Source organism: Manis javanica, chromosome 1 (assembly GCF_040802235.1).
Source record: "Manis javanica isolate MJ-LG chromosome 1, MJ_LKY, whole genome shotgun sequence".
Taxonomy (NCBI): Eukaryota; Metazoa; Chordata; class Mammalia; order Pholidota; family Manidae; genus Manis; species Manis javanica.
Genome location: NC_133156.1, coordinates 62,025,399 through 62,050,305, shown reverse-complemented (window position 1 = coordinate 62,050,305; position 24,907 = coordinate 62,025,399). Strand labels below are relative to the sequence as shown.

General features: G+C 37.3%; 1 protein-coding gene and 1 long non-coding RNA gene across 3 annotated transcripts in view; one reads left to right on the top strand and one right to left on the bottom strand.

Annotated features, from left to right (window-relative positions):
- Nucleotides 1-6,797: 6,797 nt before the first annotated feature.
- LOC108383878 (uncharacterized) lies at nt 6,798-13,881 on the bottom strand. Its single transcript, XR_001849877.3, has 3 exons — nt 12,167-13,881; nt 8,810-8,918; nt 6,798-7,879 (listed from the first exon to the last, which is right to left on the bottom strand). It is a non-coding gene; the product is annotated as an uncharacterized lncRNA (long non-coding RNA).
- A 142-nt stretch (nt 13,882-14,023) lies between these two features.
- WDR36 (WD repeat domain 36) overlaps nt 14,024-24,907 on the top strand; it is a 48,145-nt gene continuing 37,261 nt past the window's right edge. Inside the window, exons 1-8 of one of the 2 annotated variants that reach the window (XM_037011957.2) lie at nt 14,024-14,326; nt 16,252-16,279; nt 17,901-18,001; nt 19,407-19,524; nt 21,255-21,387; nt 22,914-22,968; nt 24,291-24,423; nt 24,692-24,867. In XM_037011957.2, the coding sequence (XP_036867852.2) occupies nt 14,165-14,326; nt 16,252-16,279; nt 17,901-18,001; nt 19,407-19,524; nt 21,255-21,387; nt 22,914-22,968; nt 24,291-24,423; nt 24,692-24,867 (906 nt within the window). In that variant the 5' untranslated portion in view covers nt 14,024-14,164. The remainder of the gene's footprint in view (nt 14,327-16,251; nt 16,280-17,900; nt 18,002-19,406; nt 19,525-21,254; nt 21,388-22,913; nt 22,969-24,290; nt 24,424-24,691; nt 24,868-24,907) is intronic. The other variant, XM_073233053.1, reaches the window with a different exon arrangement.

Genomic DNA, 24,907 nt, shown 5'->3' with positions numbered 1-24,907 from the left:
ATATTAGATACATCATCTTAGAATGTGAGAGGATGAGGGAGAGATTTGGGGATAGGGGGTATGTTTAGTTTTAGAACCATCATTGCATTTTTGTTTTCTGTTTTTATGTACAGTATGTGTGTAATTTTAACCTAAAAAAAAGGTCATTACATTTATTCCTGTCAAGTACTTCTTGTTGAGATTTTTTTGGCTCATTGTTTCAGCATATTGAAATCTTGAGATTTTGAATCTTGGTTTTGTATTTATTACATAACTCTCCTGCATAGGCTTTCAATGGTTTAATTCAAGTTATTGAAAAAATGTTGATCAAGACTGGACCAAGGTCTGTTGACCTTCAATATAGAGATCTCTATAGGCTGATATGCACAGCCTATACATTTTTTCTGGGTTTTTTGTTAAGAAAAAAAGTTTTCTTCAATGCTGTAGAACTGAATTTTCATGTCCTCATTCTAGCCATATCAAAACAAAGACCAGGGGAAATCTGTCAAATGCTATACTAAAGTTAAAACATACTAAGCCTATATCATCCCTAAAATCTACAAATAAACTTACCCCAAAGTAAGTGGGATTTTTTAAATATCTCAATTATATTCCTTTCTAAATCTTACAAACCCACTGAGAATTATACCAGTGAATATATCAAGTTGATCTGGGTTTTTTAGTGTTCCTTCCTATCTATTACTCAGAAGTATTAACTTTTTTCAAATGTTCTTGTTATAGCTGTAGTTTCAAGAATATCTCCTGGTCGATAATGTACTTTTTAGATACATCTATGCTTTTTGACATCCATGTTTATAGAATACCAATTAATAAAGCTTCACTGATTACTATTATATGAAAGTTATTTATGACTAAACATAGGATGACAGTTTATAAATGAGGATAATAGAAAATTAACTTTCTTGAGTCTCAGATTCTATACCTCTAAGGTAAAGATGATGCTGCCTCCTACATTAAGGATTATTATGAGAATTAAAACATATAATAAATACAAAGCCCCTGGAAAATGGCCAGAAAAAAATACTTTAAATTTAGCCATTCTAATGTCCAGTTCATTATAAAGATGAGAATAAAAGGCTTTTACAGAGTCTGATAAATCTCTTAAGGTTAGTTTTCTGTGTAGGACTGCAGTGGAAAGAAGGTTGAAAAGTTCAAGCACACAATTATTTGACAGCTTGGCATATTTTTACTGAAAATTTTTGATTGAGAACTTTTGTTCTGGCCAAGTTGGAGGAACAGGTTCTGAATTTACCCTCCTACCTAAAACAACATCCTCCCACCCAACACATACCCCAAAGGGAAAAACACCCCTACAGAATAAAACAATGATTTTCGAAACACTGAACATCAGGTAAGGAAGGGCAGTAATCCAGAAAGAAGGGAAAAATATGAGGTGAGTCTTAGTTACTCAGCTTACTGGCTTGAGAGAGTTTCTTGACCATGGTATAATGGGTGGACTCAAGAGAGCCAGCAGAAGTTGAAGTGAGGAAACAGGATGAGATGCCAGCAAGACTAAGGCAGCAGAGGTCTTAGGACACAGAGCCAAAGGTGAGAGGGGTACATAGAGAAAGAAACCCAGAGCTCTGTAAAGGGCGCTCTTAACAGTTCTCAGCAGAGTACTGACCAACACAAGGCTGTCAGAAAACTGCCCAAGACTGGGGAAAGAATCATCTTAGAGAGAACAGTGCCCAGTGCTCAGCCAAGGCCAGGAAGGTTCCCTATCCACCAGCCAGACAGAAAAATCTCAATTCATTAGGCATTGGTAGGTTCAGGAGAGTCTTTCCTCAGCAAGGGAGAATAATTACTCTGCTGCATTGATCCCAATAAATCTTAAAGCAAGACTTTTTTTTCCATTTAATTGTTCAATTAATTTGTATTGTAACAATACAATTGTTTTCAAGTAATTTAACTTTTCAATTAAGACTTTTTTCAATTAATTTGAACAATGCAATTGTTTTCAAGTAATTCAGTTGCATTCCACAACAGGCCTAAAGACTATGTACAGGAATAAAAAATAGCCAGTACTGAAGAAGGCAAAATTCACAATGTTTGGCACACAGTTAAAGATTGTCAGACATGAAGGAAATAGGGAAATACCTATGATGAGGAGGGGAAAAAAAACCCTCCGAAGTAACATACAAGTTAAACTTAGCAGGCAAAGACATTAGAGAAATTTTTATAAATATATTCAGTATGTTCAGAAAGTTAAATAGAGACAAGGAAGATACAAAGAAGACCCAAATCCAACTTACAGAAATGAAAACTACAATATGTGAAATGATAAATACAGTGAATGGCATGAATGGGAGATTAGACATTGCAGAAGAAAAGATCAGTAAACTTGAAGACATACCAATGACAACTATTCATAGCAAAATATAGAAAAAATAATTTATAAGGAAAAGACCATCTGTGCTGCCAAACAACTGTGCCTGATACGTATGTAATTAGAGACTCTTCAGGAGTGAAGAAGTGAAGAGGTACAAAACAATATAGGAAGAAACTATGGAAATTACCAAATTTGATAAAAACTATAAACCTACAGCTTCAAGAATCACAGAGAAGCATGAGAAACAAGAAAAACTACTCTAATCCTCATTGTAATCAGTTTGTTTAAAACCAGAAAATCTAAAAGTGCAGACAAGGAAATTGTAAAGGCCTTCAGAATGTCCTTCTTAGGACTTCCTCTTTTTCCTTAGCACTTCGCTTTTCTCTCCGAACATTTCCCTTGTACTTCTTAAACATTTTTTCATTTAAAAAAGTCATGTTATTATTCATTAAATAGAGATGAACTTAACATTGGAAAGCCTTAATGACTGATGTCTACCTGTTAGCTTCTGCGTAAGCAGCAGGTTGGAAGAATCTTTGGGCTCATTTTCTGCTGTTCTTGAAGTAAAGACAAGAATTACCACAAATGAAACCAACAGTTACCAAGTAGCTTTATAATTTACTTTTTTTACACAAATCTTTGCAGCAATCCTGTGAGCTAGCCACTCTCCCCATTTTATAGATGCAAGAAAAGGCTCAGTGAGTAAAACATCCAACATTGCCTAACTAGTAAGTGCAGTATCTGGCTGGTGTCAAGGTATGTGTACTTTTCCTCACTTGAGACTGAAACTTGGGATTTTTAAATAAGAAATGTGTTCTACCTAGTGGAAATTGTGGCGCTTAACTAATAATTAAATTCTAGTTGTCTTCTCGACATGCATTATACCACTTCTCCATTATTCTTCCATTTCCCCCATCCTTCATGGGGTTTAGGATTGATTGGTCTAAGCCAGTCTGGTGGTCCCAAAATCCTTGTTTTGAGTTGCTAAACATAACCAAGCTACAAGCTAAAACAAAAAGCACATGGAATTCCCCCAACTTGGTCTTGTTCAGAGATAAGCATATGACCACTTTTGTTGATGAAGTTTTTTGGGAGCTCTGGAAAATATTTCTCACTGTTAAGAGCAACCCTACAACAGTAGGCTCCTCTTTTCACAGGATGTGAACAAAGAAGCATGCAATGGCAATTGTAACTGACAGTTATCCTAAGACCAGCTTTGAGATGAAACTATAAATGGCAGAGAAAAAAGATGGAAAGAACCTGAGGTTTTAGATGCATAACTGAACCAGTAGATCAAACAGCCTTGCAGTCCACCACTCCTATTTACTCCCAAAGCATGAGCTATGTGAGGAAAAGTTTTGTTTTCCTGTGTGTATGGTTGTTATTTATTGTTGAAAGCTGCAATTTACCTGAATGTCAATGAGAGATTAGTTCAGCTTTGATTTAAAGCATATTTTGCAGTGGGCCCAGAGGGTGGGAAGTGGCGAGCAAGATAAAGCTGGGCCTGAATATCATGGGGAACAAGCCTAAAGTTGTGACTTGAGATGGGGGTCGGGTACAAGGGAAGTGAGCATGTAAAAGGGGTGCCACTCTTTAGCATATTTCACATTGCTTCCTGTAAACAACTCTCATGTCAATATATTATCTTGCTGACAATTACAGCTAAGATGCTACTTTGCTAGAATGTGCTTATGGATGCACTGCTTTTATGTCCCTGCTCCCTCCCCTACTACTATACCTCTCACTAGTATGCTTCTTCTGGGAAGGCAGATGACAAAGGATGTCATATTGTACTGAGGATAAATTTAAATTGTGTTTGCAGCAGGGATGTTGGATATGAAAATTTGCAGAATAATTTGGGGTAAACAGATCACATGCATATGTGGATTTTGAGGAAGACCTAGTGAAATCTTACGAGTATAGCTCATACTGTATCCTCATACTGTATCTAACACATAGTGGATTCTCAGTAAATATGCTAAGTGAATAAATGGATTAAAATGAAATTAAAAGTTAACTACCTGTTTCCCAAAAATAAACTATTCCTTAAAGGCCATAATGAGTCAGAAGTTGTCAATAGCGACTATCAGATGAACTCTCTGATGTCCACTGCCTGTTTTCTCCCTCCCTTACTTCTGTAGGTAGGTAGAAGGCAAAAAGATATTATATACCAAAATGTATTAACATTGTTGCAGTCTGCCACTATTCTCCACATGCTTTTTTCCCAATAACCCTCCTCTAACTTCCCCCTGCCCCCTACCACAAAAAAAGCAAAATAAAGATTGAATTTGCATTTGCTCAAGCATCAAACATCCACTGAGCCTTTATTCTGTTTCAGCCATCCTGGGCACACAGCTGAGAACATGGATAATTTACAATCTTAAAATCGTACCAGAGGATATTTATCTTTTGTGAACCTTGTGTCCCTCACCTTCTGTAATTCAGCTTTAATAATTCTATAAAAAAAACAAACTCTAATTTTTGAAAAAATTTCATTTTTACATGTTAACTTTGATACGTTTCTCCAACATCCATATAGGCTTTCACCAGGTTATGGCGAGATAATAAACAACCATCAAGTCTCATTGGCTTGCCAGGAAGAGAAAGAAAAATACCATATGATCTCACTTATTTGTGGAATCTAAAAACAAAACAAAACAAAATGAACCAAACAGCAGTGGACTCAAAGACACTGAGAAGGGACTGGTGGTTACCGTGGAGGAGGGGTTGGAGTGGATGGGTGGGGTGGGGGAAGCAGATAAAGGGGCAAAAAATTCTCAACCATAATATAAATTGGTCACAGGATAATAGTATAGCCTGGAGGATATAGTCAATTATTCTGTAAGATCTTCCTATGTTGACAGATAGTAACTGCACTAGGGGTTTAATAATGTGGGTACCTGTTGAACCCTTGTGTTGTATACTTGAAATCAACCTAAGATTGTATATCAACTATACATAAAAAAAAAAAGACGTAAGAAAACCTCATTGGCTTACAATAGCAGCAGTTCATTGTTACTGAACTTACAACTGGTAACTGCAAGTCAGCTCCAGGTCTTTTCCACGCATCTTCTCATCCCAGGATCCAGATTGAAAAAGTAGTCCCTATCTGGAATTTAGTTTTTTCTTAAGGAGGGAGTGTTAACTATTAGATACTAAAGTAATACACACAACTCATTATTCTGGGAGGGAAAGAAAGAACAACACATTTTTAGCATTTTATATGTTTAAATGTAGTTTATTATTTTTTTCATTCAATATTTACTGAGTACCTTTTTTTGTTTCAGGTACCTGTTTTGGGTGCCTGTTATATATCAATGAACAAAATAAAGGGAAAAATCTCTACCTTCATAGAACTTACCTACTAAAATAAATCTAATAAATAAGCTAGTCATGTAGTGAGAAGCTTTTCTCTTTTTTGATTTGAATATTTATAGATAATTAGCATTTTGGTCACTGTCAAGGCATGCCCTAAATATGGCTAGAAATGTGCACTGCTATTGAAAAATCCAAGGCAAAAATCAAGTTCAAGTAAATGTAACATGTCAAGAACCAAATAACAAGCTATCATTCTGTAAGCACCTGTTCTTTAATTACCTGAACACACCAAGTGTTCAAGACTCCTTTGTGCCAAGTACTATAAGTCAAGATGTTCTTGTTCAAGAATGTATGGGTCCAAAGGTTCAAGTTTGCTGACAAGTTACTCTTATCTTCATAATAAAATAGTAGCATTTTAGAATTGGAAGAAATTTAAGAGATTATGCTTTTATCATATTACATTTCATTATATCAAAATGTACCATTGCAGCTTTCACCCAGGGCAATCCAACACACTGACCTCCCCCACTACATTATGGGTAGAGTCCATTTAGGTTATTTTAATCATAATGACTAAAAAATGCTCCAAGGACACTGTCTCCTTCTGTAGAGAGCCAAGCCATGAGTACCAATTAAAGAGGAAACCTAGGTCTATCAAAGTTAAGTGATATGGGTTAATTGGTAGATACAGGGCAATTCCTGGTTCAGCATTCTTTCTATTACACTACAGTGCTTTTCTCATTTGATTCAGATGTCTATCTGAATGAACACACCTGTGTTTCTGCAGATCTCCTATATAGCCTGGGAGAAGGCAAAGCCAGTCCAGAGAGTTCTCCCTGGCTGCCCTCATGAACAATCACCACCATAGCAACACTGCTGGCACACACTTGGGCCATGCTGATCTGCTAGTGTGACCCCTGTCTTTATTAGGCACATTTGCATTAATCTGGCTATTAAAACCAGTGAATGAAAACTAATACTGCAAGTGAAATTTGGAGTTAGGAATAATTTTGCTTCAACAAGTAAAAATGCTTGCTGTGAGCCAGTGAGTCGGAATGCAATATCATGTCTGCAAAGCAGTGTTCTGTTCTTAACTAAGTGTTTGGTGTGAAAAAGAATGGCAACTGCAAAAGCTTTTTTCATTTTTCATAAGTTTAATTAATACATTTTGACTAGAAAGAGAAAACAAAAGGGAAAAATCATATTCAATTCCTTATCCATTTCTGCAAGTGAATTGAACTACATATCATCTTTGTGCTGCTAATGCTGACTAATGAAATCTCAGAGTCTGGTCATAAAAAAATGCAACAGTAAAGAATGCTTTTCATATTATCAATAGGAGGCTTTGGGAAAGAAGGTGCTCTCTCACCCTGGCACCCACACATAAGGAGAGATCATTCTTTGTCATTAACTATTCCAAAAAATCTGACTTGATGAAACATCATATTGTAAATTTTCACAAGAATAATCTGGCTTTCCTATGAAATATGTGGACTTAAGTAAATCATCCTAAGTTTTATCTTTTCTCTCTGCCACTAGAAATCTAGTTTGGGAAGTGGTTTTGGTTGGAAAGCTTTTGTAAAACTGAGAGTTTTAGAAGTTATTATCAATTCTATGATAAGAATTTCCAAAAATAACTTGCAATTTTGATTGGTATCATTTTCAAAAAAGGAGCAGGGGAAATACCAAGAGGGAAAATCAATAAAAGTCCATTACAGATTTTCATAGAACAAAGGATTGAATGTTTAGAAGGAGCTTTTTGTTTTTTGTCATTTAAGTTCAAAACTATGAGTTTTAATTTACTGAGAGAAGATAGTATGAAAAGATAGAACAAAGAACTCTTCACCTAAGATCTTGTTCTGTGAAAAAATAAGGAGCCCTACTTCCATGTTTACCTATTATGAATGGCATCTCTGCGTTGGATGTTTTTTAGACTCACTGGATTGAAACATTCAAGAAAACAAGGGAAAAAAATCTTATTTATGCTTGAAGGTTGCTTTGTGGTGGTAGCAGAGACCACCCACCTCTAGAGATGCTAAAAATGCCAAATAGTTGTTTTCCAGCCATCTTTGCCACTAAAACAAGAGTATACAGAGCATACAATACACTTTTGGTCAATAGGACCTAAGGTAAGTCTGCTGCAGGGTTTCTGAAAAAGGTTTTCCTTCCTCACTTTTCTTCTTGACTTGACATTTTGTTTCTCTAAATTGTCCTTGGAATGGTTGCATCCATCTGTTAAAAAGAGAGAGAGAGAGACCTTTTCTAGAGCCTATCAAAAGACATCTAAAATCTTGTTGGACAGAATTATATCTCAAGCCTTTGCCTAAACTAATTACTGGCAAGAAAAACATCAATTATCACAATTAGCTTACAATAATTAAAATTTGCCCCACAGGAGCTGGGGAGGGGGCTAGTCCCTACTGAACCATGGAGCCATATGCTATATGAAAATAATGCAGACTCTATTAACTAAAAATGAAAAGGATGTAAGTCTGTCACAGAAAGCAAGCACTAAGTGAAGTGGTATTCAGGAATTCAGAGGAAGGAGACCTGTTTTTGGGTTGAAAAGTCAGAATTTGCAAAGGAGGTAGGACTTGAGCTGGCACTTGAAAGGTATCAAGAGTTAGTCAAGCTACATGAAACAGAAGGCATTTTACAATCAAGAGTCCTACAAAGAGTAGCACCTTAAATACAGTGTTTTTTTTCACTTCCCTGATTACCAAGGAGCAGCCTCAAGGTGGCAGGAGCAAGGAGAGTAAAGGAACAGATTAGTAGGAGCTGGTCTGGTCCTTGTCCCTTCTGAAACATGGTTCTCTAGCTTCCCCTTTAGTTCTAGAAGGAATCCCACATTCCTCTCATTCTCCCCACCTCCCCCCACCCCAGAGACTAGGCAGACTCATTGTGCTTTTCAGATTGCTTGTTTCTTTGTGCTTCTGATCCAAACATTTCTTACCAACACAAAAAGAAAAGGTATTAGGGGTATGAGGAGGATGAGGAGGGGTAAAACAAGAATGTTCTAAGGAAAATCAGTTTCTCATTTTTGAAATATTCTGATACACCTCCCCTATTATCTTGAAGTTGCAGTCAAGATGTCAGCATGGCTGCAGTCACCTGAAGGCCTGACTGGAACTGGCGGATCTGCTTTTCAGGTGCTTTACTCACATGTCTAGCAAGCCAGTGCTGGTGGTTGGCAGGGGACCCTTAGTTCCTTGCCATGTGAAACACTCCACAGGACTGCTTTGGGTATCCTCCCAGCATGGCAGTTGATTTCCTGCAGAATAACCCAAGAAGGAGAAAGTCAAAATCTTCAATGTTTTTTATGACCTAACCTGGTTACACAGATAAGCCCTATGTTCAATATGAGAGGGCACTACATAAGGACATGAATGCCAGGACTTGAGGATCATTGAGGGCCATCTTGGAGGCTGGTGATCACAACACATGAAGTCAGTAACTGAAAAGAAATGGTCTTTGTTATATCAACTACTCAGAAGTCATATTTTACTTTTTTTTAAAGCTGTAAATGACAACATGGCATAGCTATAGATTCAATTTTCATGAATATTATGAAGGCCCAAGGAATTGAATCAAACTGAAAGTGATCTTTGTCAATGATCTACTACATTCACCTTTTATTTTATTCTAATTTCATGCTCACAGCCTTGGGGGCATTTTTAAGTAAAAAAGATTAATAGCTAGTTCCTTTTCTCCCACCACACATTCGCACACTGTCCTGGCAGCTGAATAGAAGGTAACACAGGGAGGAAACTGATGGGGAGAAAGGAACTCTGGCCAGCTATTAAAACTGGAAAACCCACAATCAGCCCCCAACATTCTCTCTTTGAAAGATCACAGCACAACAGCTAACATGCGTATCTACTGCTACCATACCAATAGGTCTTCCAAGAGTTTTAATTTTCAAACTTTCGCCCCACCGTCCAGATAGTCAAAGAACATAAATCAGTCAGGCCTAAATTAAAAGTGCTACACTGATTAATTGACTGTGGACAAGTTAGGTTATCTCTGGGAACCTCAGGTTCCTTATCTAATGTGATTCCACACCCATCATGTGGTCCAAGGTTTGGTCTTGGATTGCTGAATGCATATTTTTTCCAACTTCCAGCTGCCCTTAAACGAGCTCTCCCTCTTCTTCTTTTCTAAGCCTTGTGCTAGTCTGATTCTAGCACTAAATAATCTTGGAACTTTTGGCAAATCACTTAACTCCAGTGAACCAGTTCCTCTTTGTAAAGCAGCAATATAATTTTTTCCCTAAACACCTCATGGCCTTAATTTGAGGATTATATTAAGATAATGGATGTCAAAGGCCTTTGTGAGCTGGAAAGTCCCAGTAGGGAAACTCATTCTATTTTCTTCCCAAGCTATGAATATATGCAGAAGTCTTTATTTCTGATTATAAAAGCAACATCTGGATTGCACACACTTCAGAAAATTCTTTAAAATGTTTATCAAGTAATTTAAATCATTTGTACATATTTTCAGAATTCAAAGATAAAAAATTAATAACCATTAATTATACAATTTTTTTTTATTATGAACAAACAGTAAAAAGCAAACAAAAAAATCTTTCCATTACGGGCGTCAGCCCAGGGAAAGGAAATCCTGGGGCAAAATACCTCTAAAAACCAAAATCAGTCAAAGGGAGAAATAAAGTTTAAAATCTGTTTATTGCTCACAAACTGCAGTCCCAGGCCATCTTTCTTCTCTGCTCTAGCAGCAACTATACTGGCCTTCCCTCTCACCTCTCAGGTACAGATAAGCCCTCTGTTGCCCAGATAATCACCCACTGATATGGAGATGAACTTCTCCACAGATGCAAATGAACTAAAGCCATACTTCTTTCCACCTCTGAATGCCTATTGATATGCAGATATACTAAAGCCAGGCAAGATATTCTGGAAATGTTATAATTTTACCCACAATACACCCCTACAGAAATCTCACCTTACGATTTACTCAATCCCCCTCTTCCAACCAATCTAGTAACATGCAGTAGTAACAGCAATAAAATCTTGATAATCCTCAAGCCAGAGGATTCAGCCCATGCAGATTAAGCAAATGTACTTTACAGCACAATCTCTCACTAAGCACAAAATACATTTCTACACTTGTTTACTCATTCCTAACAATCATGCTAGATTGCTCACAAAACTTTTACCAAACATTAGAACAAAGTCAAGCCTCTCTTTAAACATTATTTTCTTGACAACAGCAACACAATCATAATTCTCAAACCAGAGAATTCAGCTAGGTTATGTAAGACCCAATGGCCTTATTCCGGTCTGCGCTTCCCCCCAGTGAGGAGACGAAGGCCACGGCAGATCGATGCAACAAGCAAGAGGTTTATTATTATTCCAGCTAGCTGGGGTCCAAGTGTCTGCCCGACACAGCGGGTTTCAACAAGGACCCCGAGCACTCAAAGCCAAGGGTTTATATAGCATTTTCAAAGCACTTAACTCACAGTAATTTCCCACAGCTATACATTATTCTTGCAAGACATACACCCTGGGGTTAGGCAGGAGCAAGATAAGACCACTCCTCAATTGTCAGGGCAGTTCCGCATGATAAGCTTGGTATGTAGGATTAACTGACCAAGGCTAGCTGACCAGGGGTCACCACTGCCTGATTCCAGTGCTCATGATTGATTAACTTGTTTTTCAAAGCCTTACCCAGTTCCTGTTTTTCTTTTTAAGTCACATACACTCAGAAAAATGGCTTCTAGGCCCTTAAGATGGATACTCTTACACTAACCTATTTCTATTCTTACAGTTACTTTACAGCACAATCTCTCACTAAGTACAAAAATACATTTCTACATTTGTTTACTCATTCCTAACAATCATGCTAGATTGCTCACAAAACTTTTACCCAACATTAGACAAAGTTAAGCCTCTCTTTAAACATTATTTTCTTGACAGCAGCAACACAATCATAATTCTCAAGCCAGAGGATTCAGCTAGGTTCAAAGTCCCATGCAGATTAAGTCCAAAACTCGTCCATTCCAGCCATCACGTGGCAGCAGCAGCCAGGGAACGCATCCAGGACACAAAGACCGTAGAAGCAAATAACCATGATTGTCGAGGGCCAATTTTCTGTTATTACAGAAATACACAGAAGGCCAGCTTCCAGGCCTTTTCCCCAAGGTGCCAGAACAAGTCATCGCCGGTCCATGTGCTGAAATGTCCAGGGCCACGTCCATTTTACTCCTAATTGCTGTACCCATCCTTGCGACACATGTCGAATAAAGTGGGTACCTCTATCGCTCTCAGTAACCGGCGACCGACCATAGGCTGCAGAGAGACGCTTTAGGCCCCTCTTGGTGGTTTGCTGATCTGCACAACGTGCAGGGCACTCCTTCCAGGCTTAGCTGTCTTCTTCAAAGGTGAAAGACAAACTACACCAATGGGCCCACATTGTCTTTTGAGGTGCTTGTGCCACGCCACTCCATGGCCTTTGGGTCGAGTCTCGCACCCACCCCATGATGGGTTAGGAGGTTATTACCTTGGTCGGAGCTGTTCTGGCAATGGGCTCTGTAGCCAGCAAGACATGGTACACAGCAGCCAGTTGCTTCTCTATCAAGGTGACCCGGACCTCTGCTCCTTTCCATGGTTGTGGCCAGGCTCCGGCCGGCAGCAAGAGCAGCAGCAGTGGCAGAAGCAGTAGCCTTAGGCTCGGGCCACAGGCCGGGGTCGGTGTGGCCAGCAGCGGTGGTGGCACCTCCACGACCACATGAGTGTAGATACATGTCCCTCGGCACGAGTGCCACTTTTCCCCATCATTTCTAGGGGCGGCTCTCCCAAAGGTCGCACCTGTAAGATAAATTCTAACCAAAATAAGCAGGCGACGAGAGGCAACAAAAGGCCAGGCAGTCTATTTGAGCGCAATCCTGGGCAAGGTTCACCAGTCTGCACAGACACAGGCTGGTGAAGTCGCGCCCAGCAGGGCAGGCAGTGAGTTTTTAAAGAAGGTAGGGGGAGGCAGAGCATAGATTTACAGCGGCCAAGGATTGGCTAGCCTAAGGCACATTTTTCAGGTTGGGAGGGGCAGCAGCCGGGGACTTTGGCACGTCATCAGTGTCGGAGGAGCTCACCCCTCCCTCCAGGGCTTCCAGCCTTACAGCACCCATTATAACAGATTTCGGGTTCGGAGGAATCCTGCCAATACTACGCCAATTGTCAGTCCAGGGAAAGGAAATCCTGGGGCAAAATACCTCTAAAAACCAAAATCAGTCAAAGGGAGAAAAAAAAAACCCGTTTATTGTTTACAAACTGCAGTCCCAGTCCATCTTTCTTCTCTACTCCAGCAGCAACCACATCGGCCCTCCCCCTCACCTCTCAGGTACTTATAAGCCCTCTGTTGCCCAGGTAATTACCTATTGATATGGAGATGAACTTCTCCACCCCTGAGGAAAGATGCAAATGCACTAAAGCCACACTTCTTTCCACCTCTGAACGCCTTTTGATATGCAGATATACTAAAGTCAGGCAAGATATTCTGGAAATGTTACAATTTTACCCACAATGGGAAATTTCAATTTGCATAAGGATATTATTATGAACTCTCACATACCCATTGTAACTCTGGGGGGGATATTTTCGGAGCCCTTTGGCAAAAAGCTTTGAACTGAAATCGGTCAAAGGGAAAAATAAAGTGGGAGAAACACGTTTATTGCTTATAAGTTGTCCACTTGGGCTTACCCGTCTCTCACAACCGGACTGCAAAAAGGGACCTCACTCAACCTCTCCGGTCCAGATATGCTCCCCCATGTAATTACCTATTGATACGGAGATGGGCTACTTCTCTCCACCCCTTGGAAACACCTATTGATACGGAGATGCACTAAAGCCAGGCGAGAGATTCTGGAAATGGTCCAATTTTACCCACACGAATTTACCCAGATTCAGCAATCAACAATTTTGTTTAATCTAAACCCTGCATCTCATCCCCAATTATTTTTAAAACAAAACCCTAGCTGTATAATTTCTTTCTTAAATATGTCGATATGTATCTCCAAAAGATAAGGATCTTTAAAAGCATAATACCACTATCACATAGTTAAAATCAATCATTTTCTTAATATCAAATATGCAATCAGTGTTCAAATTTTCTCGATGATCTCGTAGTTTTATGCATTTTCATAATCACACGTTTAACTTGACTCCGTGTGGGTTAAAACTTTGGTTGCTTTCATCCTCCAGGACATCTCGCTCCCCTCCCCCAACGTCCCTCAAAAAAGTGACTTCAGTTTCTTCCAGCCCTACCCGACCTGAGGAGTTTCGCTACCGTAGCCCGCGGAACTGAAGTTGCGCCTACCCTGCGAGCTCCGCACGGAGCAATTGCACTAAGGGCAGTCTCCGCTGACGCGATTGGCAACGGACACCGGAAGCGCTTGTGAACGGCAAGCCCCGGCCGAGCCTTGAGACAACGAGACGCGCAGAGGGGTTGGGTGCCTGGTTTCCATCGGGTCTGGACCGCAGAGAAACTGGGACTGCGCCAGTGATGGATCGAGGCGTTGGAGGACGCACAGCCAGCGCTCTTTTTGCAGGGTTCCGGGCGTTGGGGCTTTTCAGCAACGACATTCCACACGCGGTGCGGTTCAGTACTGTGAAGCGCAGATTCTATGTGACGACCTGCGTGGGCAAAAGCTTCCACACGTATGACGTGAGTGACTTCTTTCTCCCGCTTGCCGGGAACCACCCTCTCCGGCCCCCAGTTCTGTCCCGGGGCAGTCCCGCTCTCCTCCGCCACCTACCTAGCATTTATTTCTGTCGTTCTCTTTCTTAACCCTTTCCTGTCCTATTTCGCCAGCGCATCTCATAAACGTGCTTATTTAGCCCTTGCAGTCCGCTTGGGGCGAGTTTCGGAGGCAGTCTGGCTAGGGGAAAATACATTTCAGGTCTTGGCAATATAGTTGTTAACTAAATGTTTGCTGAACTTCTCTTGAAGATGGAAATGTGACTAAAACAATTCCGTAGCTTCCGCATTCTTCATGAGAAAGACTTGAATGCCATTTTATTGTGCAATTCGTGACCCAAGCTGGTTTAGAAATTAAGGCTAAAATATATTGGGAGAACTGGAGGGGTTGAAATTAATCATGATTTAGGGGACTGTCTGCACTTGATAACAAACCAATTTTCCCTTAACTATCTCTGAGCATCTATTTTCTATCAACGTTAAGGGTCTGGCACGATGCCACTTACTGTAAGCCTTGTAGCGATCTCTTTGGAAGGTATATGTCAATCCGTAGCACTCTTATTAAATTAAAAAACAAAATCTTAGAAATAACTAAATTACTTGCCCATAGGCTTCCTGCTTGTTAGTGATAGTTTTTCTCCTTTAATATCTCATCAGTCATTGAAATAGTCTTTTGTTGCTGTTTATTTGTTCTTTGGTCTTCTCCAAAGGAATGTATGATCTGGGAAAGTAGAGACTTTTTCTTGATGAGGATAACAGCCAGTGTTAAGCATTTTTTCTGTAATCCATGCTATAAAGTTGCATTTCTTGAAGGAGTGTGAAAATCACATGGGTTATTAGCGAGAAGGGCTGGTTGTTGGTAGCTGTTGAGTTAGTGTAACAGGAAAGTGAGAGCTGTGCCCAAGGTGGAGGTAGTGGTGGGGGCTAACATTTACTGAGCATTAACTTTATGACTCCATTCTAACTGTTTCAGACAACTTTTATTCATTGAATACTCAAAATGATCCCATAAAATAGGCATCTGTTTTAACCCTTACTTTACAAATGAAGAATTCGAGGCATAGGAGGTTGAGTAGCTTACTCAAGGTCACACAGCTGGATCGGTAACCATAGACTGAGCTCAGGAAACTACAGCCTGCAAGCCAGTCCTGCCCACTGTTTTTGTATAATCCGTGACATTTTAATTTTTTCCATACGTTTGTGTTTATTCTATAATATAATAGCAATCTCCAAGTAAAATTTGCACAGTAGTAGGATGCAGTCTAATTAAATTTTGGTGTGACATGGAGACATACATCCACTTCTATTTAAGAAATATATGATACCTAATTTGATCCCCTAGGACCCTTTCAAGACTTAGCGGTCTTGCATCCCTGGGCTTTGCATTCCCATTTATATCCTTCTGAGCTCTGTGCTTCTGTGATGGGCAGATTTCACATTTTTTAATGGTTGGGGAAAACCTGAAAGAATAATATTTCATGGTATATGAAAATTACATGAAAAACAAATGTCTGTAACCATAAATCAAGCTTATGGAATATAGCCATGCACATTTGTATTAAATGTGCTGCTTTCATGGTTCATTAACAGTTGAGTAGTTGCAACAAAGACCACAGAGCCTGCAAAGCCTTATAATAAATATTTTCTACATGGCTCATTACAGAAAACATTTGCCTTCTCTTTCCATCACCACTTCTGATGAAATAGTTGAAAATACAAGCTTTTAAATAATAAAAACTAGGGTCACGATCTTCCTTTTTTTTTTTTTTTAGAAAGTGCAGCATAGTAAATTTATGTATGAGTTCATATGTTAATCACAAAGTATTAGATTATTTTAATTGTTTTTTGTTAAAGAAAATGTATTTAATATATTTTTTCTTTTTTTTAAACAGGTTCAGAAACTTAGTCTGGTTGCAGTAAGTAAGTGTAGACTTTATCCTGAATTTATACATATTTATAGCTCTTAAAAATTTCTTAAATTTTGACTTACATTTAAAGACTTACAGAACAGAGAAGGAATCCAGTGTGTATTTCTGATAAACTTACATGGTGGTGGAGGCGGAGAGCCAGAACAGGATATATGTCGCTTTCATTTATCATGTCTCTTCAGTGTTCAGTAATCTGGAATAGTTCATCAGATTTTCTTTGTGTTTCACATCATTGACATTTTTGAAGAATATAGGCTAGTTCTTTTTTAGAATGTCCTACAATTTGAATTTTTAATTTTTAATGTTTCCTTATGATTAGATTCAGGCTATGAACTATGGCAGAGATAACAAAGAAATAATATTGACTTCTCAGTGAATCATATCAGGAGGCATACGCTGTTGTTTAGTTGTATTCCTGGCAGTAATAACTTTGATTATTGGTTGAGGTGACCTTTGTCAGGAGGCTCCACTTTAAAGTTTTACCCTTTGTAATTAATAATTATCTTGTAAGATACATTGAGGCTATGTAAATACCGTATTACTCTTCAACAGTTTCACTGTTTTTACTATTTGATGATTCTTTCCTGAACCAGTTATTAATATGATGATTATCAAATAGTGATTTGCTGATATCTCATTCTTTCTACTGTGAGGAAGAGTTTTTCCTTTTCCCACATTTTGATATTTTTTCCAGTGGAGGGAATATTTATTTTTTTGAAAACTGTGTAATAGAATAAAGGACTTGCAGGGCTGAGAGGTTCTAGTTTCCATCAATTATTATCTTTATGAGAGAAACAGAGGAGAACTCTAAGGTGTCCAGTGTGTATGTCTGATAAACTTACATTTTTTAAAAGATTGTAGAAGGCAGAAGAAGGTCCCTATAACCTAAATGGAATACAAAAGTGAATGATAACTAGTATTTTGGAAATGATATCCCAAAGTAGAATATGCAGCCTGAAAAATACTTGAAACAGTCTTCTGTCTTCCAACCCTCCTGCCCCTAAAACAGGAAATAAAAAACAAAGTCCCTTGTGATCGTGATAGTGAAAGAAGAATCAAGGAATCATATGAAAAATTGTTAGAGGTGATAGGCTTATTCATTTTGGAGAAGACTGAGTGGAAACCATATTGTTCATTTTAAGGACAGCATGTAGAATATCATGGAATTTTTTTTGTGGTTACTCCAAAAGTAGAGTTAGGCAGGGTTCTAGGTTTTGATTTACTTCTAAAATTTTCCTGGTGTCAGTAATGAACTTAGTGTTACTGAAGGCATTCACATGAAGGCTGGATGGATGGCTGTCTGCTAGTGTTTTGAATATTAAGTGAGGATTTTTTCCAAATAACCTCAAAAAGCTCTTCATTTCTTTATTATTTTATTTCTGCAAATACTAGACATTAATTCTCTTAAAGAAGGTCAAGGTGATTTCGTATTCTCAGTCTGATCGTTATTATTAAGTATCTAAAAAACATTGAAGTCAAAATTTTATACTGATTCTCAGCTTTCATTTATATATATGTATATTCTAAAATAATAGCAATGAATAATGTTATACATATACTTGAAGTTTCTATCTTACAAATCCTTATTTCTTTTATATTTCTTTTTTTCCTAGGTAACTCTCTTCCACAGGATATCTGCTGTATGGCAGCTGATGGAAGGCTAGTCTTTGCTGCTTATGGGAATATTTTCTCTGCATTTGCCCGTAATAAAGAGGTTTGTGACATTTAACTGTTTAATTTTTTTATCTTTTACAGACAGTAGTTGATTGTCATGATAGTGAGGGAACTATAATGTTGCCATTCTTCATCTGGGACACTCTGAACATGTGCTCTTTTTCTTTTTTTAACATGTTACTATTTTTCTTCAGGAAGAGAGGGTAGATTTTTACCAAATTCTCAAAACTGGTCAAAACTGGTGCATTAGTTTGGTTTTCTTTGACAGGGTGAATGTCAGAATTATTGGGCAGCTTCTTCAAAATTTTCATGCCCAGTCAGGTCACATCTCAAGAGTTTTCTTTGTATTTTGTTGTGATTTAGTTATGTGAATTTTAAAAAGAGGCTCACTTTTGTACCACTGTTTTATTTGGATTAGGTTTTTCATTATAAACAACTTAGCAAGTAACTCCTTTTTTAAGAGCCAAGTGCTTGTTCCTTGTGTAGAGAAAGCTAGATTCTGTTTTCTACACTGCTAAGGAGGGATCTTTTCTTGTCATAGTCTACCAGTTAGTTTCTAAGTTTGTCTTGAGACAACTAACTTAAATGATAACCTGGCTCTGCTGGTCCAGAATGAAAGGGAAAGTGGCAGTGCAGAGGCCTAGTTAGCCACCTGAGAGAATCACTGTATTTGTCAAAGTTTGGCTTGGACTGGTGTTTGTTTCCAAAGTGTTCCATCATTACTACGTATGGCGGAAGAAGGCAATTTACTTGGGGAGTTCTTTAGTGGGAGTTGTTTTGATTTTTAGAAAGTCAGAAAAATATCTGTCTTTTTTTTTAAGTACTGCAGTTTGCAGTTTTTTCCTGGGAGATAGTAGACGTACAAGGCATCAGAGACTGTCAACCAAAGGGAGCTCTTACTGTCCCTAGAGCCAAAGGGATGAGAAGAGAGTGTTATTGAAGCCTGACGAGAACTGAAACCATGGAAAAGGGCTATACTCACTGGGGGATGCAGCTACTGGAAGGGTAAGGGTCTCAGTCAAAACAGAAAGCTCTAGGGAAAACAGTACCATAGATTACCCTCTCCCGTGTCTTCTTGAAGCCAGCTACTGATGGAACCTGTAGAGGTTGGCCTTCTAGAACATACCTGTCTTCTAGGATATATGGAGTTGTGCTGGTTGGATTCAGTGAGGAGGACCCAGCCTCCTCCGTAAGCTCCATTGGGGTGCTGAGCCTCAGAGTCTCATTTCTGGGTTCTTAGTCCATGCTTCTTTATTATTCTACTGGCTGCGGGAGCAGGTGAACATGCCTGCTTTCTTGCTACTTGTTAATGAACCTTTGATAATCAAAAGTTAGGCTGCATTTCTTAACATTAGCATCTTCAGGAATAGCATGTTTTCTTGGTTAATATGAATAATATTACATGATGAATGAATAATAAATTAATTTGAACTTTTACATTGTAGGTAGTACACACCTATAAAGGTCATAAGGCAGAAATCCATCTTCTTCAACCTTTTGGAGATCATGTTATCTCTGTTGATACTGACAGCATTCTTATTATTTGGCACATATATTCAGAAGGTAAGAACTCATTTATTTTATCTTAGGATAGTATGTGTGTAGCTAAAATTATTAACATGTAAACAACTTCTATACCAGAGGTTTTACATGTAAGCAGTAAAAATTGTAAGAATCTTTAACATGTATAAGAAAAAGGTACTAATTAAAAAAATGGATAAGCATTTTAGTCAGCCAGTTGAGCTACTTAAAACCTATTTAAGGTGTTTATCCCAACTAATACATTTTCTACTGATCTACAAATATAATGACATGTTACATTATTTTCTCTGTGAATTTGGTGTATATTCACAACTGAATCATTCTTGGTTTGTATTTTCAACTTGGAGCAAAAAAACTTGCAGATCCTGTAATTGAAGGAAAATATACATCCTTTTTCTGAGGGTATGAGTCAGTGTCCTTTATCTTTAATTTTCCTACACAGTGGCACTGAGCTATGTTTATGGGACTATGTTACCTTCAAAGGGTAGAATTTATCACCAGAATATCCCAAGCCTTCTTCAGTAAGAGATTGTGGGTCTATAGCGAATAAAGAATAAGTTTTTAATCTATTTATATCTTTAGCTTAGTTTCTCTTGATCAAATCATTGTTCTATGCAGTATGTTTATTTTTAGTAAAAATCCTAGAGAATGTCCTTCAGGGAGCTATTCCATTTTCTTAATCAAATTAGTCACCTTTGTTTTGTCATTGCTCAAGCTGAGGGAACAGAATTCCAAAAATAGTACCTATGCAGATGGATGTTAAAAGGCCTTTTTATAAAATTAGAGAATCTGATTCCACAGTCCAGAAGGCTTTCTATTGATGCTGATGCCACAGCACATTAAATCAGTTTCTTCACAGAGCTGTTTGTAGTGATTTTAAGTAAAACTGCTGGGTACAAATAGAGGCAGGGACCCTCTAAAATGTATTTAAAATAAAGTTTGTGTAATTTCCACCTGTGTCTATGCCTAAACTGGGATACACATACCCCTAGAAATGTGCAGCAGTGTGCCAGATAGGATGTGAAACTGAAGATTAAGTGAGGTGCACATTTGGTACTCCAGTTTATTGGAAACTTAATGAAAAATTATTTTCATCATAAAGAACTATGAAGTAGAAAACAAAATTTACACAAGAATTTTAAGCATAGTAATATTTAAAAAAATGTTTTGCTCATGCAACAAGTAACTCCTGGCTGTGCCATTCCCGACTTCACAGGGTTCTCAGTTCTATTCCTCTCCTCTGTTTAGAGGTTTTTCTATGGAAATGTGTGAGGAGAACTATTCTTAGTTTCACATAGGTTTACATCTTAATCTTTTACATCTTTGAGTGGCCCATCAAACTCTCTAGATATTTGGCCTTTCACTCCCTGGAAGAGTCAGTGAATCACTTTACTTGGAACATTTACTCTGCTTCTTGATCATATTAAAAAAATACTAAGGCCAACCCTTGTAATATCTTCATTTTTCATTTCTGTAAGGCAATTCTGCACTGAGTGACATTTTTAATAATTTTGATATTAGAACTTTTAGAAATTTTTGATCGTCTGAATTATTTACAGGTTGCCTCCATCACATTTGTTTAATTTCTCAACAGATGTTTCTAGGTTGGTATATAAATCTTTGATTTACATTAGTATATAAATCTTTGCTATGGTAGACCTACTTTAAGTGCTAAATATTTGGATGTATGAAAAATATTTTAAACTGTTTTATAAGAAACACTGTCATGTTTGTAAACTTTACTGTTGTAGAGGAATACCTACAGTTGACTTTTGATAAATCAGTATTTAAAATTTCTGCAATTTTGCATCCGAGTACCTACTTGAATAAAATACTTCTCGGCAGTGAACAAGGAAGCCTACAGTTGTGGAATGTAAAATCCAAGTAAGCTCTTTATTTAGAAAGTAAAATAAGTGGTTCGTACCTTATCCTCATCTACTGCTCCCTAATGTATACTTAAGTCTCTCAATTCTCCCCTGCTTTATATGTTTACTTGGAGGGCTTTCGATAAATACACGTTTTTGGAGTTGTTAGTCATGACATCACATCTGTGAAAGCTGGCATGTGGTCCTGGCACATGAAAGGCAGCTTCATTAAAATGTACTAAAGGCCCAAGTTACACTAATGAATCCACATAGTTGTAGAGAAGATCAGAAAATTATTATGAGGTTGAAACATTACAGTGTCTAGTTTTTGATAAACTAAGAAGGTAAGAGAAGGCAGGCAAGTTGTTGTTAATTTATTGCTAGCATTTGGGAATGGTTTTCAGGGAAAAAATCCTTTCATCGTCAGCCACAAACATTAGGACTTCTACTGTAATATTATTACTATACCTGAAGGGCTAGATAATGATTTTGAATACCCCTGCTTGTTACTTAAACATTCATCTAGAAAAAAAGTGGCAGCTCAGGTGTCTCTGTATAGCTGTAGGCCAAACAAAAATACTTGACCATCCTTTCCAAACTCCTTCTAAATTTGAAAGATTATCAAAGGGTTAATGTTTACCCTAGTTCTTAGTTTTGAAGCAGTGTTTTTCTGTTAAATTTAACAAATACCACTAATTACTCTGTGCTAGGTTCAGGGATAAAGACTGAGATACTGTCTCTACCTCTAAGATTATCTCTTTATGTTCTTTATGTGATTTTATACTCTTTATTGTATATTAAATATCCCTTGAATAATTATTGAACTAATCTGTTTGCATTCACAGAATTTAATACATGATTTAATATATTATCATTAACAACAATTTCAGATATCCTGTTCCATGGACTTACTATTTATCATTTGTGGCTTGATTCTGAAATTTAGAGGAGTTATGTAATAGTTTATAACATACTAGTAGTATTATAGTTCTTTTCTCTTTGGTGATATATTTCTAGAAACACATTGCTGTGAAAAATGAGATCTGCCTATATTCTAAGTTATTTTTATTATAGTCTGTAACATAAAATGGGTTTTTTTTGTTTTTTTTTTGAGAGGGCATCTCTCATATTTATTGATCAAATGGTTGTTAACAACAATAAAATTCTGTATAGGGGACTCAGTGTGTAAAATGGTTTTTACTCATGTTTTTTCTATTTAATTTTTTAAAGAGTTGGGATGGTAGAGTAGTTATTAGCAGCAGGGGATATGGAATTGGTCTATATGGGCTCCATCAATTATTAGCCATGTAACCTTAGTTTAATTATTTTACATAATTAAGTTTCTTTCTCTCTGGAAAGTGGTGATAATATCTACCTCATGGGATTGTTTTGAGTTAATAATATGTATAATTAGAAAAGGGTGGGGCAGAGTAAGAACTTAATAAATATTACGTGTTATTATTTCACTTTTTATTATGTAGTTGATTTTGTTCTCCTCCCCCCAAAAAAGAAAAAAAAACTTTTCAACTATTTTTCTTCTTGTAGTAAACTTCTATATACATTTCTGGGATGGAAAGTTGGAGTGACAGCTCTTCAGCAGGTTAGTATTTTTCTATTAAGTCAAAGAAGAAGTGCAGGTAGTAATAGGATCTTCTGGTTTCAGGGGTCAATCATATTTATAGACTTAAAGACAAAATAATATATAGATATCTTTATAAATATTACCCTAAAAATAGTGTTTGGAAATAACACCTTTGCCTATAAACATTTGTGTAAATATTTTTTTTTGCCTGGAATTAACCTCTAAACCTGTGGCTGCTATGAACCATGTTTACCAATCATTTTATAAGCATGTGGTCCAGTGCCTTGTGCAGAAGTAGAGATGAGTTGCTCAGGGAAGCAAGGAAGCTTATAGATCAAACAGAAATTTGTTAGGATGTTGACAGTTGTGGCTTTAAAGAATTGGTGCTAATACCTAATATTTAATGAAATGCTGGACTCTCCCAAAAATAAGTGCTTTTATTTCAGTGCAGACATGTATGAATGAATGTGTGTGTATCTGCAGAAAATCTTATGTATATTGGAATATATAACCATGTCTTTCTAAATATCCATTGCTTATAGCTGCACAATTTATATGCATTTCTTTATCCTCTCTCAATACCATCAGTCTTGCTCTACTTTTGAAGACTCCAAAGGTATCAGATAATTAGGTTTCTTGAGGGCAAGGGATCATACTTGTTTTAGTATCCTCTGCTTCTATACAGGATCTCATGCATTGTAGTCACTTGACAGCAATTAATAAAATGTTTAGCTTGATGCCATTTTATAGTGTTACTGGACATTGATATTCTGTGCTAAAATAGAAAAACTTATTATAGAACCAGTATGTAAGATCATTGTAATAAAGTGAAGATTATAATAATAGAATATTGAAGCTGGAATAGACTAATTGTAGATGTTTTTTGCCTTTTAGCATGTTTTATAGGTTTTCCAGTTTTTTCCCTTGGATAAACAGTTCTTCACTTCCTTTGTAGTTGGCCTTTTATGTTGCATGTGACAGGACTGTATATGTTTTCTAGTAGTTGTCTCTTTTTTCTGTTTCCATCCAGTCGATGATCTCTAGTGATTTCACACATCAACTTCCTTTTCTGTTATCTTACCCAGTCAGCAATATTTTCTGCCAGGGGGAGGTAATGGTGACTACCAGATTTGAAGCTGCTGGGAAGTAACTTGGAAAAATCATTCTTAAATATTTCTATATAAAATAGTAATTATAGTATGCCAGAATGGTAATACTTATTGTTTTTATTTTTTATTTTATTATTTCTTTTCATACCATGTAAGTAATGATGCATATCATTAAGATTTTTAAAGCTATTTTGATTAAGAAAATAACAAGTTGAGTAACTTAATTTTCAGGCACCAGCTGTGGATGTCATTGCTGTTGGTCTTATGTCAGGTCATGTTATCATTCACAACATTAAGTTTGATGACACATTAATGAAGTTCTGTCAAGATTGGGGACCTATTACTTCGATTTCATTTCGCACAGGTAACTCTTAACTTACTTATTGGTAAGAGTTAAGAACACTTAAAATGTATTACTTTGAAGCTCGTAGAAATTTTCTTGATATTTTCTTGCAATTTAATGTAAACAGAATGAAATACACAGTATAAAGAGTCAAAAGCATACAGGTAGGTTATTGGTGTGTAGTTTTTTTCTAGCTTTTTATTTATGGATTAAAAGGGTGGAGAGAAGAATTGTTAAATCCACTTGGATTGTGCTGCATGTTTTTCTTAATTTTTTATTTTAAAAACAGATGGTCATCCAGTAATGGCAGCTGGAAGCCCATGTGGCCATATTGGACTCTGGGATTTAGAAGACAAAAAATTAATCAATCAGATGAGAAGTGCACATTCTACAGCAATTGCCGGACTGACATTCCTCCACAGAGAGCCACTTCTTATCACAAATGGTGCTGACAATGCTCTCAGGGTATTATGATTTTCTTGTTACCATCTTCCTGGCTCATCCA